The sequence below is a fragment of the Syzygium oleosum genome, unplaced genomic scaffold (genome assembly GCF_021117445.2).
Source record: "Syzygium oleosum isolate NSW1041296 unplaced genomic scaffold, Sole_v2.1 Sole_v2.02, whole genome shotgun sequence".
NCBI classification, from domain to species: domain Eukaryota; kingdom Viridiplantae; phylum Streptophyta; class Magnoliopsida; order Myrtales; family Myrtaceae; genus Syzygium; species Syzygium oleosum.
Window position 1 is genome coordinate 1417168 of NW_026607486.1, and position 20195 is coordinate 1437362.

Consider the following 20195-nt stretch of genomic DNA (forward strand, 5'->3'; position numbering starts at 1 on the left):
AGTTGAGTACGTGTCTAATTTTAGGCTCTGTTTCTTTTACGGAAAATTGATATTATAGAAATTATTTTTCTAAAAATAATCACTTATATCGATTAAAATAATTCGACAATGAAAAATATTTTTATTATTGACAATAATTTCTGTCTAAATATTTTCGTGAACGTTAAAAATGTTTTTCGATTCATTTATCGACAACCGTGATTGTATCATGTCAATAGAGATTTATATTGTCCCAAAAAAATAGCAAAAGGAAAGAAAAAGGGGTTAAGTATAGGTTTAGTTTCCTAAGATTCAAAGTTTGTGCAATTTGGTCCTCCAATTATGCATTGTGCAATCAAGTCCTTTAACTTTTTGGATTTATGCCATCTAGTCCTCTACGTTTTATTTTACACAATAATCTTCTAACTTTCTTAATTTGTGCAATCGAGTGGTTTGTTTACTCCACAAACTAATATTTTCAAATTAGGATTTCATTTTTCTTATTTTTCCCCATATGTTTTCAACTCATTCAGCGGTTGGCGGAAAGAATTTAGGCAGACATGATGGCGGAAAGAATTTATAGTTGGACCATCTTCATTCTATTATGTGGTTTTGGGGATACATGCGTTTATTTCAAGTTCATTTTTATATTTGTAAGGAAGGATTCAACAAGTTGATTCGTAATTAATGCCATCCATCCTCTCGTTTTCACTTTCCATTGTCTGTTTGTAATTATGGAAATGCCCTTGTGAGTGAAAAAAAATTGTCTGGGATCATGTATTTTCTACCATTATCATTAGAGAAAAAAGCCATAAAAAATCTTAAACTATATCCACGATGACACATTAATCCTGAACTTTTTTTTTTTTGGTAACCGAGGATCCGCCACCATTCCCGGGGACGAGCCCGCATGGGTAATCGGGCGCCTATACACAGGGGAGACTAGCCCGGAAGAACCACGCGCAGGGCCCCACTTAAATTACCGAACCGAGCGGGGATTCGAACCCAGAACCTCTGAGGAGGGAAGGAAAACGCCCACCAACTCGGCCATACGCAGGTGGGTACATTCATCCTGAACTTTGCAACACTAAAAACCTCAAATTATGCCCACTGTAACACGTTTATCTTAAACTAACCCTAAACTCGTGCGACACACATTCCCTCCGTCAAGATTTCATCACATGATCCTTTAGCCAAAACGACATAGTTTTTACTTCACTTAAGTCACGTGAGCGCTACGTCAACACCGTTTCTAAGGTTGCTCATTGATAGAACCTTGACGAAAGGTGAATGTGTCGCACATGTACAAGTTTGGGATTTTTGGTGTAAAATTTTTTTATAATAAATTTATTACATTAAGCATAGCTGAGAGTTTTTGGTGACCTTTTTATATTAATAATATCATCATCATCCAAGGTTTGTGAACGAGAAAAGAGCAATCCTGTGATCCATATGTTTGGATGAGGGAAAATTAATTTAAATACATCCAACTCATTTTTTTCCGTAGTTTATAAAGCCAATTTTTCTAAGTCGAATCCTTGGCAAAGGATTAGGCAAAATTATGACTCTCAGGGTCCGTTTATTTTGCAAAAAGCATTTTCCAGGAAAATACTTTCCTCATTTTCTAGCTTTTGGTTTACTCAGGAAAATGAGTCAACGGAAAATATGTCATTACCAAAGCTTAAATTTAGGAAAATAATTTCCTCTTTGAAAGAATCGGAAAACGTTTTCTGAACTATGACTAGTTATTGGCAATTGGATCCGAAACTTTAAACTTGTGCACAAAAACCCCAAAGACATTCAAGACCAGGTCTCGGCGGCCAGGCTCGAAACTTTGGTGTCCAAGGCCTGGGCCCCCCGTGCCCACACCTTGGTCCATCGAGGCTGAGCTCGAACCCCTAGTGTCCGTATCCGATGCTCCGGCACCCGAACTTGAGTCCATAAAGGCCGTGCTTAGATCCTCAATGCTCGAGCTCTAGTCTTGACCCTTTGGCCCGAGTCCATAAAGGCCGTGCGTAGGTCCTTGGCGCTTGGGCTCGGGTCCTTAGTTAATGAAATGTTTGTTCTTATAAAAATATTTATTTAAAAAATTCGAATTTTTATTTTTTAAAAAATCATTATTATTATTGAACTTTTTTTAAATTTTAAATATTTATTCTTTTCTTTTCTTTTCTTTTTTCTTTCTTTTTCATTTCTTTTCTTTCTTTTCTTCCTTTTTCTTTTGCTTCTTCCTTGGTCGATCACCAGCCATGGCGACGGCCAGTGAGGTTGCGACCTCTGGCGGCGATCCTCGAGCTTGCCCGAGGCCGGCGAGCTCGCGGCCTCTGGTAGCAAGCCTCAAGCTCATCTTAGGCCAGCAGCTCGAAGACTGCTAGGATCCAGGCCGATGAGCTCAAGGCATGGCCGATCCAAGGGAACCCAAGCTCACCCGCCCGAGCTCCATCAAGGCTGGCGAGCTTGCGGCTCGCCAAATCCAAGTGAGCTCAGGCTCGGCCAAGGCCAGCGAGCTTGTGGCTTGCTAGATCCAGACGAGCCCGAGCTCGGCCAATCCGAGCGAGCTCGGGTTTGGCCAAGGCCGACGAGCTCGAGCTCGCCTGTGGCCATCGCCGGTCGAGCCTCGAGCTCGCCGGCGATCACCATGACCGGTCACGGCGGAGGAAAGAGGAAAAAGAAAAGGAAAGAAAAGAAAAGAAAAAGAAAAAGAAAAGAGAAAAAATAAAAATAAAAAATAAAAATTCCAATTTTTTAAAAAGAAAAGAAAAAAGAAAAAATAATTAAAAATTCGATTTTTAAAAAATAAAATAACTAAAAATTATAATTTTTTAAAATAAAAAATATTAAAAAATTCAATGTTTTTTCTGCCCGAAAGAAAGTCATGAGATTAAAATTATTTTCCAATAAAATCCAAACATCAGAAAACGATTTCCATCGTGTATCACCAAACAAAAGAAACTAAGTGTATTCCTGAAAATTGATTTTCCGAAAAATATTTTCCTTTATTATTAAATTTTCTACGAAACAAATACACCCTTAAATGAAGACTTATGTCCAGATGGACTCGTACCCGTAAGTACTGTGTACTAATTCTTTTGAATACAATCAAAGTATCAAAGCCCAATAGCTTGACCGGTGATTTTCTCTCACTTCAACTGATGAATAACTTACTTTTAGGAGATGTTGTGGTTTAGATAGACATTCATATGCATATAACTTTGATTATATCATGCCATAGAGGTTGATGTAGCAAAAAAAAAAAAAAAGGCAAAACAAAAGGGTTAAGTACAAATTTAGTCCTCTTAGCTTCAGCATTTTTGCAATTTGATCCTCTAACTTTTTGAATTAATGCAATTTTATTCTCAAAGTTTTATTTTGTGCAGTAATACTCTAACTACCTTGATATACACCATTAGGTGTTTTGTTTACATATTGTGTATTGGCATAAATCCAATAAGTTTGGAATTTTTTTGGTAATTTTTCCTTAATTAGGAAATATGTAAACTCTATCTGGGGATTCGACAAACCAAGTATATTGCGAATTTTAAGAAGGTTTTATTTGTAAGGATGTTCTCTTATAGAAAGACATCCGCACATTGAGCGGTTCCTCGATTTTTTCAGAAGGTTTAACAAATTAGGTGGCAACATGCTTATCTTCAACTTGTGCTACCAAAGCATATATTTAATTACGAAAGCTGTAAACCCTATCTAGCGTTTCGAAAAACCTAATCTTTGACCGGAGAATTACCATTAATATTGCTGCCATTTAGCTAGATATAATTTGTGTCCAGTTTTATCCAGGCTATATCTTCCCATATAATCCATCTTCGGCCAGTTTTGTCGCTATTTCCTGTTGAGGTCCATAATACCAAAATTGGGCGAATGTGACGAGTATAAAACGCTGGCCATCTCTCCATTGTTTCATGTACTTCTCCTTTAGCTTATTTCAAGGTTTTAGGCTCTTCATCTCTCTTTGCCATGGCTGTTTACAAGGTTTTTCTCATATTGGCTATGGCCATGGTAGTTTCCGCTATAGACAGTAATTGGTACGATGCGCATGCAACTTTTTACGGTGACATGAGTGGTCGAGAAACAATGCGTAAGTAAAATCTCTTGGCAAGGTGAAAGAAAGAAGAGCCTTGCTCTAAGTCTTATTATCCTTTCTTGTCCTCCTTTGCGAGGATTTATATACAAATGGATAATTAGGCTATTTCGTGTCGCTAATGATTGTTGATTTGTTTCTGGTTCGTGGTCATTACACGCAGAGGGAGCTTGTGGATATGGAGATCTTTTCCAACAAGGATATGGACTAGAGACGGCGGCGCTAAGCACAGCCCTTTTCAATGACGGGCTTAGTTGCGGAGCTTGTTTCCAGATCGTTTGTACGAACGATCCGCAGTGGTGCATTCCGAAGGCCGGTTCGATCATAATCACCGCAACAAACTTCTGCCCTCCGAACTACACTCGAGGCAAAACGGACGCCTGGTGCAATCCTCCGCAAAAGCATTTCGACCTTTCTATGCCAATGTTCACTAAGATTGCGTACTATAAGGCTGGAATCGTTCCCGTCCGCTATCGCCGCGTCTTGTGTTCCAAGAAAGGAGGAGTCAAGTTCGAGATTAACGGAAATCCGTACTTTACCCTTGTGCTAATCTATAACGTCGGCGGTGCCGGGGACGTGAATGCTGTAAAGATCAAGGGCTCGAACACCCAATGGATTACCATGACTCGTAACTGGGGGCAAAATTGGCAGACCGCAACTGTTTTGACGGGGCAAAGCTTGTCATTCCAAGTCACAGTAAGCGACGGGACGACACTAGAATTTGATAACGCGGCGCCTATTGGGTGGAATTTTGGGCAGACATATGATGGGGGAAAGAATTTCTAGTTCGTACATTTTTCATTCCAGTGCTTGTATTATGTTGTTTAAAGGGATTGATGCATAGATTTCAAGTCCCTTTTTCTATTTGTAAGGAAGGATTCAATAAGTTTGATCAGTAACTAATGCCATCCATCGTCTCATTTTCACTTTCCATTATCTGTTTGTAATTATGGAAATGCCCTTATGAGTGGAAAAAAAAAAATCTAGAATCATGTGTTTTCTACTATTATCACGAGAGAAAAAACCGTAAAAACCTCAAAGTATATCCACAATTGTTATGAAATACATGAATGAATATTCATTATATTCAGTGTACCTATTATGGTGCATTTGTAACCTACATACATGAATGTATATACAATGTACCTATTATGGTACATTTGTAACCTACATTCTACGTACAATCTCCAATGAATGTTTATCTCCCTATTCAATGTATGTATTCAATACATTGACATTAATGATATGTGCATTCTTGTTTTCTTATAAATAGGAGTTTAGTTTTGGTCATTGTGTAAGAAATTAGAACATAATGAAAAGAGACAATATATATCGTTGGTGTTTATCTGCATTCTCTACTTAATCTCTAATTTCTCTATTATATACTTGCAACGCAATATTTTACAACATGTTATCAGCACGAAGATCTATCAACTGAGTAAATAATTTTTGCAAGTTGTCAACATAAATGCAAATGGAAAATACCGAGAAAAAGGAAGATGTTTGTTTGCTTGATAGTGCATCAACACATACCATATTTCGTAATAGACACTTTTTCTCGAGTATGACATTACGTAAGACACATGTCCATACAATATCAGGTCCTATTCCGATTATTGATGGTTTCGGGAATGCCACAATTGTTTTGCCAAAAGGCACTATCCTACATATTGAGGATGCGTTTCTAAGCAGTAGATCAAAAAGGAATCTGCTTAGCTTCAAAGATGTACGCCGTAATGGATACCATATTAAGACTATTTATGAGCAAAATAAAAAATATATTGGCATTACCTCTTATAAGATGGGCCTGAAGACCATCCATGAGAAGCTAGAAGCTTTTTCTATGGGTTTGTATTGTGTCATAATCCAAACTGATCAGGGTTTACCAATCTCCAGGATATGGTGGAGTAGGTTTCAACGGCCTTAATCATGAGGAAAACTCATTACCAAACCTTCTATAACAAAGGTTAATCTTGAATCCCCTTTGTTCCCGCAAAAAATTCAAGGTGATATTTGTGGACCAATACAACCACCAAGTGGACCGTTTCGATATTTTATGGTACTAGTGGACTCATCCTGTAGATGGTCCCATGTTTGTCTATTATCTACGCGCAATGTCACCTTTGCACATTTACTTACGTAGATTATACAGCTCCGGGCACAATTCCCTGATTATCCAATTAAAAGCATAAGGATGAATAATGCTGGTGAATTTACATCAAACAGTTTTGATACGTATTGTGGTTCACTCGGAATCGAGGTTGAGCACCCGGTCGCATATGTTCATACTCAAAATGGATTGGCAGAATCCTTGATTAAACATATCCAAATCATTGCCCGTACTCTATTATTGAGAACGAATCTCAACTATACAGCATAGGGTTATGTAGTTTTGCATGCGGCAGCCCTAATAAGATTGCGCCCCACTGGTAGTCTCTTACAATCTCCCCTTCAAATGGTTCTTGATTATGAACCTGATATTTCACATTTACGCACCTTTGGTTGTGCAGTACAGGTGCCTGTAGCGCCGCCAAAAAAGAACGAAAATGGGTCCCCAATGCCGTTTGGGCATTTATGTTGGGTTTAATTCACCGTCCATCATTAAGTTCTTGGAACCAACTACTGGTGATCTTTTTACTGCCAAATTCGCAGATTGTCATTTCAATAAGACTATGTTTTCATCAATTGGGACACCTAAAACTGACATGGCTGCGAAGCAAAAACCAGTTAACGTTTTCTCCTGGAATGAGAAAAATTTATCTCAATTAGACCGAAGAACTCTTGAGTGTGAAAACGAGGTGCAACGCATAATCCATTTACAGGCTATGGCCAATAGACTTCCTGACACATTTAATGATGCTACTAAGGTAACGAAGTCTCATATTTCAGTTGCAAATGCTCTAGCTAGGATAGCTGTTCCCGAAGGATAAGCTAAAATGGATCAAAATCCCCCACACTTGAAACGCAATAGATCGATAGGATCAAAAGACATTGTTCCTCGAAAACGAAGGGGAGAGAATCAGGAATCTGCTCCAGAAGAACCTGATGTTATGCTCGCTCCCAAAGAGCTTATTGCCCCTGAAGAGGCATAAACCCATGAAAAGATCACCAACCCTGGGAATACTGAGAATTCCATTACATATTGTAATGAGATTTGGGATCGGAATGAAATCATCATTGATGATGCTTTCGCATTCTCAGTTGCTCATAAAATTATGGATGATGATTGTGAGCCGCGATCTATTATTGAATGCCGTCAAAGGCAAGATTGGTCTAAATTGGAGGAAGCAATTAAGGTTGAATTAGCTTCCCTAGCCAAACGAGAGGTTTTTGGACCCATAACTCGCATCTCCGATAATGTAAAGTCCGTTGGATATAAATGGGTATTTATCCGGAAACGAAATGAGAAAAACGAGGTTGTCAGGTATAAAGCCCGACTCGTTGCCCAAGGATTCTCCTAGAGACCTGAGATTGATTATGATGAGACATATTCACCTGTGATAGATATGATTACATTTCATTTTCTCATTAGTCCGGTACTATCTGAAAGATTGGAAATGCGTCTTATGGACGTTTTGACGGCATATCTATATGACTCATTAGACTCGGATATTTATATGAAAATTCCTGAGGGATTCAAAATGCCTGATGCATGCACTCCCCGCAACTTATTCTTAATAAAATTGCAAAGATCTTTGTACGGGTTAAAGCAATCCGATCGCATGTGGTATCAACGCCTAAGTGAGTACCTAATTAAGGAAAGGTACAAGAATGATCCTATCTGCCCATGCGTGTTTATTAAGAAATCATAAACCGGATTTACTATTGTAGCAGTTTATGTGGACGATATAAATTTAATTGGAACTCCAGAAGAGTTAACTAAAACCGCTGAGTATTTGAAATGGGAATTTGAAGTTAAAGATTTGGGTAAAATCAAACTTTGTCTTGGTCTAGAGCTTGAGCATAAAGCAAATGGAATACTCGTCTATCAATCAGCATACATTGAAAGATTACTTAAATGCTTCAATATGGACAAGGTTCACCCATTGAGCACCCCTATGGTTGTAAGGTCTCTAGATCCCTAAAAGGATCCGTTTCGTCCTAGAGAATCTGATGAAGAGATACTTGGTCCTGAAGTACCATATCTTAATGCAATTGGGGCTTATATATACTTGGCATAATGTACAAGACCAGATATCCCTTTTGCGGTAAATTTATTGGCACGTTTTAGTTCTGAGCCAACTCGGAGACACTGGAATGGAGTTAAACATATTTTTCGTTATCTCCGAGGAACCATAGATTTGGGATTATATTATTCCAAGGATTCCACTACCTCTGGTTTAGTTGGATATACTGATGCTGGATATAGATCTGATCCACATAAAGCTCGCTCTCAAACCGGTTATTTATTTTGTTATAACGGCACCGCCATTTCTTGGCGTTCTACGAAGCAATCGCTAGTAGCTACATCTTCTAACCACTCTGAGATTATTGCTTTATATGAAGCTGGAAGAGAGTGTGTTTGGTTAAGATCCGTTATAACACATATTCACAATTCTTATTGTTTAACACCGGTTACAAATTCTCCCACTATAATTTATGAAGATAATGCTGCTTGTGTTGCACAAGTTAGGGGAAGATATATCAAAGGTGATAGGACCAAGCATATCTCGTCGAAATTTTTCTATACTCACGAACTCCAAGAAAGTCGACAAATTGATGTGAAGTAGATTCAATCCATAAATAATCTTGCAGATCTTTTTACCAAATCATTGCCAACGTCAACTTTTGAGAAATTAGTATTTGGCATTGGTATGCGGCGAGTTCATAAGATGCAAGATTGACTAGCCCTAGCAGTGGCTATATAGCTCAAATTGAGGGGGAGATATTATGAACTATGCATTGCACTTTTTTTTTCTTTCTGTCCGGTTTTTTCCCACAGGATTTTTCCGGCTTAAAGTTTTAACGAGGCAATTAACGCATCTACAAAAGGGAGAGATCTTAAAATTTGTGCTGTGTACTCTTTTTCCCTTTTGTCTGGTTTTGTCCCACTGGGTTTTTCCGGCTTAAGGTTTTTAATGAGGCAGTATCATTCAATGCACATTCATAATATAATGAATACAATGAATATTCAAGGGGGAGTGTTATGAAATACATGAATGAATTATATTCAATGTACCTATTATGGTACATTTGTAACCTACATACATGAATGTATATACAATGTACCTATTATGGTACATTTGTAACCTACATTCTACGTACAATCTCTAATGAATGTTCATCTCCCTATTTAATGTATGTATTCAATACATTGACATTAATGATATGTGCATTCTTGTTTTCTTATAAATAGGAGTTTAGTTTTGGTCATTGTGTAAGAAATTAGAACATAATGAAAAGAGAAAATATATATCTTTGGTGTTTATCTGCATTTTCTACTTAATCTCTATTCTCTCTATTATATACTTGCAACGCAACATTTTACAACAACAATGACATATTTACCATGAACTTTGCAACATTAAATATCCCAAACTATGCCCATTGCGACACAATTACCTTAAACTAACCCCAAACTCATGCGACACATGTACCCTTTGTCAAGATTTCGTTAGATGATTTTTCAGCCAAAACGACATAGTTTTTATTTCATTTAAATCACGTGAGTGCCATGTCAACACTGTGCTCATTGACGTAACCTTGACGGAGGGTAAATGTGCCGCACAGGTACAAGTTTGAAATTTTTAGTGTAAATTTTTTTTTGTAATAAATGTATTACATTAAGCATAGTTTAGAATTTTTTGTGGCCTTTTTATATTAATATTATTATCATAATCCAATGTTTGTGAACGAGAAAAGAGCAATCCCGTGATCCATATGTTTGGACGAGGGAAAATTAATTTAAATACACCCAACTCATTTTTTTCCGTAGTTTATAAAGCCAAATTTTCTAAGTTGAATCCTTCGCAAAAGATTAGGCAAAATTATGACTCTTAAATGAAGACTTACGTCCATATGAACTCATACTCGTAAGTAAAGTATACTTATTCTTTTGAATACGTTCAAAGTATCAAAGCCCCATTTTTCTCTCACTTCAACTGATGAATAACTTGCTTTTAGGAGATGTTGCGGTTTAGATAGACATTTATATACATATAACTTTGATTATATCATGCCAATAAAGGTTGATATAGCCAAAAAAAAAAAGGCAAAACAAAAGGGTTAAGTACAAATTTAGTCCTCTTAGCTTTAGCATTTGTGCAATTTGATCCTCTAACTTTTTGGATTTATGCAATTTTATTCTCAAAGTTTTATTTTGTGCAGTAATACTCTAACTACCTTGATTTACGCGATTACGTGTTTTGTTTAAACATTGCGATTAATACTGTCAATTGGAATCTTTTGTTCTTGCTCGCTTTTATCGTTCGTTTTATGCTCATTTGGCAGCAAATCAGTATCCCGCGTCAGTTTCCGTCATCCCCTCAATAACACCACACCCTCAATTTATTCGACGGCTTAGTTGGAGTGGTCGATCGAAGGATTTATGTAAATGAATCCAGAAAGTGAAAGAAATCGGTCGCGAATAATAAAATAAAATTAAAGAAAAAAATCAAATCGCACGAACACTGAAACTCAAATGGGTTAAAAATATGCACTTATCCAAAATGACCAAAAAAAAAACCAAAAAAAAAGAAAAAAAGAAGAAATCCAATTTGCTTCCAAGCAAAGTGGGAGTTGGTGGTAGATCACTTCCCTAGATCTTTTTCGTTTTTTTTTGGTCGAACACTTCCCTAGATCTGATCCCCCATCGGGCTAGCCCAAAAACGAACGCCGTTTTGGCCCATCAGTACCGCAGATCGGTCCCGCTCCCAAGGGAAGAACAAGGGCGTTTCCGTAATTACGCTCCGAAACGGCGACGTTTCTTCCCCGCCCCTTTTCGTTTTCGTCGCTCCTCTTTATTACGGGCGTCGGCGTCGTCGGCGTCGTCGTCATCAATCCCGTTTCAGAGACTCGTATTGAAAAATCACGACACTCGCACCGAAGAGAAGCAAAGATAGCTGCGAGATTCCTCCATAGATCCTCGGCTCCAAAGATCAAGCATACGCTCCCGTGCGCGCGCGCACACGCGGATTGGTGAGGGCCTCGGCGGAATCGGCAATGGCGGAGTGAGGTCCGCATGGCCCAGTACAGGCAGTCCGGGTACCGGGACCACGACCTACTCCACCACCACTCCTCCAACGGCGCGCCGGATCGCCACCTCCCGATCGGGGCCCGGGCCGCCGCCGCCGCCGCCGCCGCCGCCCCGCAGCAGCACAAGCCCGGCCGCGGCCGGCGGTCCGCCCGATCCGAGAAGGGCCGGCGGTGCTCGATCGGCGCCGTCGCGGTCGCCCTCGCGCTGGGCCTGGCCGTGACGCTGCTGGCTTACTATTGCCTCTCCAGGGACGGCGGAGGTCAGTTCCCGGTTCGGAGTGCGCGGCTCTCCCTTCCTCTTTTCTTTTTTTTTTTTTTTGGCTCCCCCCTCGATGTGGTTCGTCTTTTGGTGATTGTGACTGCTGAGGGTTGGCTCGTGTGTGAATTGAGGTGCTTGGGGTTTAGTGATCTAGAAAATGGCTTCGCTTGATCGAGCATTCTCTCTTTTGGTTGCGGAGGTCGTTTTTGGTGTTTTCGTCTTTTGATTGATTCTATTAAGGTCGTGCAATTGAATGCCTGATGACACTATCAAGTTGATAGGCATTTGAAAGAGCTTTTGTTTCCTCGGGAACGGAAAAAATGTATCTCGAGGTGTCGTTCCAACGGCAATATCTGGCTCAAAATCAGGTAGATTTTGGCCCTTGGTTCGGAAGATAGAGACGAGGGTAATGTCGGTTTGCTTCAATGTTGGGCTCTAGACAGACGATCTGCAGATTTTTCTTTTTGATCAGCATACTACCTATGACATGATCTGTAGCAATACTGTCAAAGCACTATTTACGTAGTTCAGTTTGGCCATATTGGTTGCTCAGGTTGTGTGTTTTAAGCATTCGTTTCCTATTTTTAACCTTTTGGCAGATAGAAATAGTTATCGAGGCGAAGAAGATGACTTGAAAAGCGACCTCGACTTCCTTGCAAATGTAACACGAACTGAGAACGTCAAAGTCCTTGGATTTGGACGGGGTTCAGTAGCGCATGGGCGGGACTCAAGGTATTGGGACCGGGATGATAGGAGAAGGGATGAGGATTACAGCGAAGAAGTGGTGGAGAACACTAAAGTGACTTTTGACGATGCATCTTCAGATAAGGGCCGCATGTCCGCGAAAGGGAAAAGTGGTAGCAAGAAGTCCTCTGTTGACGATTCTCGAGGTGTCGGTCGAAGAGGAGCCGGACTATATAATGAGGCTGGGCGCAATGAACTGAAAATGTATGAAGCAGAATATGAAGCATCACTGAAAAGTTCTGGCCAATCAATAAAGCAGACTGGCAATAAGAATCAGTTATCTGATACCGGAGATGAAAATGAAGAGTTTGATGCTGAGGACGATTATGACGGTATCGATCTCCATGATGCACATGATAATGTCTTGAGTGATGATGGAGATGATTCTGATTTGACCATATCTCATGAAGTGAATAAGAAGTCTTACCAGGGAAATGGTCTAGAATCTTCAAATAAGTTTGAATTTGGTACCAAGGGTCGAAATGTTGCTGAGGTAGGTGATGAAGCATCAAAGAAATCATCTCAGAAGGTATCTGACAATAGTTTGGATAGTCTTACGACAAATTCCAGACGTAAAAGTGTCAGTGATGGTCATGCAACTAAAAAGTCAACTAAAAGAAAACCAAAGCGCCGTAAGTCTTGCTCTTCTACCTATCTTTTCTTCAATTTTTCTCTTTTCATGTTTGCATTCTGGTTTTTCATCATCAATACTACGGTAAGAAGTTGAGTGCGTGCTTGTTACATTATATCCTTGGATTTTGAGTACTTTGACCCATTTTAATCAAGATCTTTAGACTACTGCTTTGTAGAAATAATTTGGATTTAAATTTTAATTCGTACCATGGATGTTGCACGTTCAAAAAGCCGTCAAAGTTGAGATTCCTTAGACCTTCCACTAAAGCATCGAGAAAAAAGTCAATGATGAAGTGATGATAGACAGGATGTTTCATGATGCCTGTATTTTATAAGATAAATGAATTCAATATACACCGTTAAATTTGAGGTTTGGTAGAAGTTGAGTTTGTTATTAGGGAATAGAACAGTTGGGTTTAAAACCAAGTTTATCTATATTTGGAAACAGGAAGTTGTTCTTTAGTCATTGGTGAATTTGCCAACTGTTGGTTTGAGTATCGTGGTATTTCTTGCCTGATGTCATAAAGAAAATTTCAGGTTCTTGTGAGATGAAGCTATTGAATTCTACCGCACAGCTTGTTGAGCCATTAGAGAGTCGAAAATTTGCTAGATTTGCACTGCAGTATGTAGAGATAGAGGAAAAGCCTGATTGGCAACCAGAATGGAAGCCCAGGTTTTCTGGGCATCAAACTCTCCAACAACGAGAGGACTCATTCTTGGCTCGTGATCAGAAGATGCACTGTGGCTTTGTCAGAAGTCCTGATGGATTCCCAAGTACAGGATTTGACTTGTCAGAGGATGACGCAAGTTACATTAGTAGATGCCACATTGCTGTAAGCTCTTGCATTTTTGGGAATTCAGATCGTTTGAGGACACCTGCTAATAAGATGGTGCGTTTTTCTCCTTATTACTTTCCTATTAGAAACTGAAAGTTTGCTGCTTAGCCTGTTTGTTTGGAAGTTTTCTCGACCAAAAAGGTTTTGTTTCTGCATCTTTTCCTTAGAAAGAGAATCCCAAGTGATTTGCTTCTGTACTTGTACTCGGGGTAGCACTCACCAGCCATCATGCTGTTCAAAACTTGATATTTTAGTTCTAATGTTGCATTTCTGTTAAAGGCCTGTATAAATATATTCTTGCTGGTCCTATCATATGGTTATAGATGAAACATTTTCTCAGTGACACTGCTTTTTTATATTCCCTTCCACTTGTGTAAGAATACGGTTGGAGGATGATGCAATATGTTGCATTTGCGTGTTCCTTGTCATCCCATCAAGTTGTGTGCCGTGATTTGATATTTCTCTGACATTGGCTTTGATCTCCTATCAAAGTACATAGCATGCATTTTAGTGGTTGCTTTAGTTTACATTTTGGTTTTACCATGGTCTTGAAAAGATTAAGATTATTTTATGTAAAGTATTAACAAAAAGCCCTTTTGGACCAATATTAAAAACACTATATCTTTAAGCAGATAACGGAAAAAATCTGAGATGACTGTAAATGTTAGTATTGATATGTTCCTGAAGACTTAGGTGCTCCATTGTACTAGAAATATGATTTGAAGCTTTTAAAGTCAAGCAAAAGTCCAAAGCTAAAAGCAACAAGCAGAAGTCCAAAGCCTGAAAGCAAGAATAATCCTAAACACCCCTTCAGTAGTATCAGGGGATGCAACGTTATAGAAATAATTTGGACTTCATGTACATAAGTACATACGTATATACGTATGTAGAGAAACGTAATCTTATGTGGACGACTGCTATTGGATGCGTCATCCAGAGAAAATTCTCTAAATAAGAGGTAATCTTCAAATCTTAAAATAGATTATTATATGAAACATCAAATGGCTAAGTGTTTTCAAAGATATAATAAGAGATAGAATAGTTACTTGCCATTTACCAAAACATATTCTTGTGCGTCGTTTGAAGGACCAAAGTTAAGTAGACGCTCAAGAAAAACAAGAGAAAGGCTTGATGAAGTTGGATGGAGAATGAAATTGTATGATGTATGTGTTCTTCCACTTTCTTGATAGTATCCCTTGTAGTATAAAGGCTGTTTTACCACTATTGACAGAGGTGGTCCTGAGATTATCTCCCGACTTTTTCACTGGACCACCTTTGTGTGCTGCCACAGAATGTATTTAGAAGATTTTACTAGTCCATTTCGACGGGCAAGTTTTCCTACTTTGGATTCCAAAGCTTCCTCCAACTTGGCAATTTTATCGATCCTCTAGGATAGGCTCCCTGTTTTCTTCTCTTTAAAGTTTGTCTTGAAGGAAGCCTATTCTGCTCAATTGGATGCCTTTAATCCCTGTGGTTAAGGCATTCACCGTCCTTCAGTTCATCAGTTAATGATACCCGTTCAGTTTTGCCTATACTGAACTCTGCAACGGCTTGAAGCTGTTGGAATTTCTGGTAAAACTGAAGGAATATATAACTAAACCGGATGAACATTATTTACCAAAATATAGCGCAGACTTGAGAATATTCAAAACAGACTGAGTACCATCACCGGCACAGCCCACATTGGAAACAACAGCAAACAGCAGACACAAAATTACACATCTCGCAACAAAGAAGGCGAGTCTGAGCCGAAGAGAACATGTCCAGGGACAATTCCTGGGTTCCATATTCAGCTTCATCTCGGGATGCAAAAAGCCTACCGAATGTTGGAGTGGATAAGTAGAAGATACTGTCCTCTTTGCTGCCTTCCTTATTGGCCAATTTTGCAGCACCTCCATTATCTTCCCGGGACATGCGACTCCTATATATTGAAGGAAAAGTCCCTAGGAGTTTCCTGCTATCCAGAATTAGAGGATTTAAATCTTCCATACCATGGTTCTCCCATCTAGACTAGAATTTACTGTTACCCATGCATCTACTTTGAGATATTAAGGTTGAAATATACTGCATGTTTACCCAAAAAGCAAAAAGGAAAAAGGAATATACTGCAAGCTGGCCACATAAACAAGCATGCTGTATGCCTGAAAGGAAAGATGCGCAGAAGATCAGTCTTTCGTCGAAATGAAAACTATACTGCATGTGTGTCTGGATTATTGGGTGTTTATGCGATGCAATAGTTAAAACATACGGTTAGACAGGAAATCTAATGGGGCAGGTGATGTGCTTTTGTTATGATTCCAAATCTTTCTTTTGCTATATTATCTTCTACTTTAGTTGAAATTGATGGCCAACTGAGGTGTTCGATTTAGGTTCTTTTCTTGTAATCCAGGGATCTTGTTTAAGTATCTGGAAATGCACGATAACATGCCAATGGGGATTAGTACTTAATGCTGCTTTGGATGAATGTTCTCAGTAAGACAAAATACAGGCATCTGCTTTCACCAAATGCTTGTGGATACCAATTTTTTTGCTTGTCGAATTTTTAAGAACTATTTTGTAGTTCATTAATATAGTCAACATGCTAGGAATGCTGTATGACCATAATTGGTCTAGTTGCTTAATATATGCATGGGAATCCTGAAAGTATTTTGTACTTCTCATGGTTGATTCTACTAGCACCATCTGTTGCAGATCACTCGTTTGTCTAGGAAAAATGTCTGCTTTGTTATGTTCGTGGATGAAGTTACTGTGCAGACGCTTACTTCTGAGGGGCATATGGTGGACACGATGGGCTTCATTGGTCTCTGGAAAATTGTGGTGGTAAAAAATCTACCGTACGATGATATGCGGAGAGTTGGCAAGATACCGAAGTTTTTGTCGCATCGGCTTTTTCCATCTGCAAGGTAAGCTAAAATGGTTTAGGCAGTGTGAAGAAAAGTGATGAGGTAGTTTCATTGCTGTTGTTCTTGTTTGTTGCCCTTAGCAATTTGAACAGTTTCCATACCCCATAAAACGGATAATCTGTAGTGACTATTACAAGATATCTGGGCCCTTGATTCATCCACAGCATGCTTCGACAGGGATTTGGGCCTTCATTTTGGCTGTCTTCACAATTGCAGTCGAGCAAAATGTGGCCAACAGATTCAGCTGCATATTACTAGGCAGCATCTGTTGACCTTCTATTTCCTCTCTTTCTGCAGCTACGTATGCAAAGAATAAGTGTTCTTTCCTTTGAAGCAGAAGTAAACATTTTTTTAGCTATTTATCTGAAAAGATTATCATAAGCAAGGTTGCACGTTCTGGCTATGAGTTTCAAGGAAGTAGCCTATTTACTCTTGCAGGTTCCTTCCAAATGGACTGTACTTGAATAGTTTCTTGGTGAATTTTACCCTCCAGTAGACAATAAAAGAGGTGCAAACATACTGGAGCATCTCAATGAGAGATTATTCATGGCAGTGTTTTGCTTGATGTTGGATTTGTCCATGAGAAAATGTTAATGCACGCAAGTGCAAATTTTAAAGGAAAAGAGATAGAACTGCTGCTGTCTAAGTTGGAAACAGTAAATAGAGGTAGGACTTATTTTGGTTCGGTTGTTTGTACATATTTGTCATGACGATGATCATAGAATTAACATGGGTGGACTAGAGGGGAAGGGTGTTGAATGTTATCAACGGAACACTCAGCAATCCATATGTTGTGTGTGTTACAATTCTCAGGTATTCAATTTGGTTGGACAGCAAGCTTCGACTCCAATTGGATCCTCTGCTCATTTTGGAGTACTTCTTGTGGCGGAAAGGTTATGAATATTCAATAACTAACCACTATGATCGGCATTGTGTTTGGGAAGAAGTAGCTCAAAATAAGAAGTTGAACAAGTACAACCACAGTATCATAGACCAACAGTTCACATTCTACCAGTCTGATGGCCTCAAGAGATTCAATCCATTGGATCCAATGAAACTTCTCCCTAGCAGTACGATTTTTGTTCCCCAATGATCATCCTCTATCTTCAATTCTTATGTGGCTCTAAGTTGCTGCAAAATTTATTAATTTGGATTTGTTCTCACTATTTTCAATGTGTTACTTGTAGATGTGCCGGAAGGATCTTTTATTGTCAGGGCACACACGCCAATGTCAAATCTATTTTCCTGTCTTTGGTTCAATGAGATTGACCGGTTTACTCCTCGTGATCAGCTTAGTTTTGCTTACACATACCAGAAGTTGAGAAGGATGAACCCAGAGAAACCCTTTCATCTTAATATGTTCAAGGTAAGTAGCTTATTCTATATAAATCTGTATTAAGATTGTATCAAGGCTTGAATTCAATTGAATTCCTAGGTGCGTGTCGAAATTGTGATGAAGATGTCCCTGCTTCTAATAAGTCCAATTACTTCTGCCTTTTACAGGATTGCGAAAGGAGACGTGTAGCTAAGCTGTTTCGTCATCGGTCAGATGAGCGGCGGAATACTCATCAAGTAGAGATCAACTGAATAGCAACGTGGGTACGACCCTCTCCACCCGGTTTCTTGGCGTCATTCGCAGCGGCCTACTCGTTTGATGCATATCAGGATAAAACTGCTAAACACCACACTTTGGAAAGCGGCATTTGTTGTCAGGAGACACGATTTTGCAATTAGCACGCTAGAAAAAGTCTGCAACGATTGCTGGCCTTGGTGCCTGTGCACCTGATGGAGTGAGTCCGAATATGTGCTGTTGATTGTGTAATTCTACATAGAGTAGAAAGCTACGACTCCCCACCATTCATCCAATTTATTACCATTCTTTGCTTCATCACGAGGCTGTGAGGCACCCAAATACTTTACAAGGTTTGGTTCCGCTACGGCTGTCAATTTTTTGTGTTCTTTTTGCCTCGTCAATGACTCATGTTCTTTATCTGTAAGAAACTTCAATTCAATCTTTATGTGATTGTACAATGGCATCATCTCAAAGTTATATTTTTTTATATGTAACTTAAAGGTCTAAACAAATTCATATTGGGCATCTTTCTCAAGCTTCTCAGGAAGTTTGAGTCATTGTTTTGTTCAAATGGGGGCGTCTTAGAAAGACTCGATCCATGAATGAGTACGGGCTACTATTCAAAGAAGGGTGAATTTTCCGAGTGCGTGACATTACTGCCCATGTTTTAAAGCAATGCTTTTGACTAAAAATGTTGCATATTAACACCAGACAGGCACATCTCGGATGGCGCCTACGGGACATCACTGCCCTATGACTTCAATCAACACTTCCCATCAGGAAGAACTGGTGCGTCGTATGTCCTGTTTTTTTTGGTGTACGTAGGTGTCTTGTCCGTCGTTTTGATATTTGCATATCTGGTAATTTTGGAAGTTGCTGCAGCACACTTTGTCATCTTTATCAAGGAGAAGCATTCGACTTCTCTCTGCTATCGAGTGCATCTCGCATCGGTGAATGGCTACCCTTTCTCTGAAAAGATCAGATTCAATCACGAAGCCCACATCGTGCAAAACTACTTTCGTATATTCACATAAGTTATGGCATCATATCTCGGCAAGCCACTCGTTTGAGCTCGGCCGGTGGTCGAGTGAGGATAACGGCGTCCACATTTCGATACTAAAATTCATTCGGACACGCATTTAGCTAGTTCGAGCCAGATATGAGAAGAATAGTCGTATCTAAAATCGGTTTTCGAATTTATTATGTCAATCCGCACTTATCTAGAACTAAATATTCTATGACTGTTCTTGTGGGGGCACGGGTTAGGTTCAAGTTCAGCTGCTCTTGCAGGAACACGACAGAATGCTATTCTGTATTGGACGGTACCTACGATCGCTCCATTCGTCACGTATTATGTGGGCAGTGGTCAAAGCGAAGCAGCAGAGTGGCAACTTTCTCCCCACCAAAGTGGACTTATGTCCTCTGAAAGTTCAATCCCATCGCACTTGACCTGAAAATTGTTTGTGGGTGCTTACTGAGGAACCAAAATTTTCTTAAGTCTGAAAAATCTTTTGTATCAGTGCGTGGCCACCATCGAGCGCCGCCTGTCGCCTTTTCCTCGCAGTCCTACCCTACGCCATTTCATCATCAGCGATCGAAATTGGACTCATTGCCATTGTCACTGACGATTTGGAAATTTTTGGTTGGACTTTTGGATCTGTCTGTGCCCTACTTTTCCTTGTAGGTTAAGATGTCTTCGTTATCATGAAATGACCTCCCGGCTCGATGATTGGTTTTTCACAAAAGCTTTACTCTGTTCAGATGAGACACATCAATGACCACTAGCATAAAGGCGAGACATGGAATGGGAATCGCAGCAAAGATCGCGACTTCTTGTGAAGTGAAGACTAAATGAACTTGTCAAATTAAAATATCTAATCATATATGATATATCTTCATTCAATACATGGTACGAAAACAAGTATCTAGATTTTGTATATCAATTTTGTAAATCAACCTTAATACATCGATGTTATTA

At 39.3% G+C, this 20195-nt stretch overlaps 2 protein-coding genes across 2 annotated transcripts; both read left to right on the forward strand.

Moving 5' to 3' along the window:
• The first annotated feature begins 3920 nt into the window (after positions 1–3920).
• LOC115686769 (expansin-A22-like) lies at positions 3921–5006 on the forward strand. Its single transcript, XM_030612163.2, has 2 exons — positions 3921–4072; positions 4239–5006. Exons 1-2 carry the CDS (start codon positions 3952–3954, stop codon positions 4859–4861), a joined length of 744 nt encoding a protein of 247 aa, XP_030468023.1. The 5' UTR covers positions 3921–3951; the 3' UTR covers positions 4862–5006.
• A 6172-nt stretch (positions 5007–11178) lies between these two features.
• LOC115686770 (uncharacterized) lies at positions 11179–18711 on the forward strand. The gene is made up of 7 exons (XM_030612164.2): positions 11179–11529; positions 12128–12904; positions 13443–13795; positions 16433–16644; positions 17458–17714; positions 17832–18010; positions 18148–18711. Exons 1-7 carry the CDS (start codon positions 11256–11258, stop codon positions 18229–18231), a joined length of 2136 nt encoding a protein of 711 aa, XP_030468024.2. The 5' UTR covers positions 11179–11255; the 3' UTR covers positions 18232–18711.
• The last annotated feature ends 1484 nt before the right edge of the window (positions 18712–20195 follow it).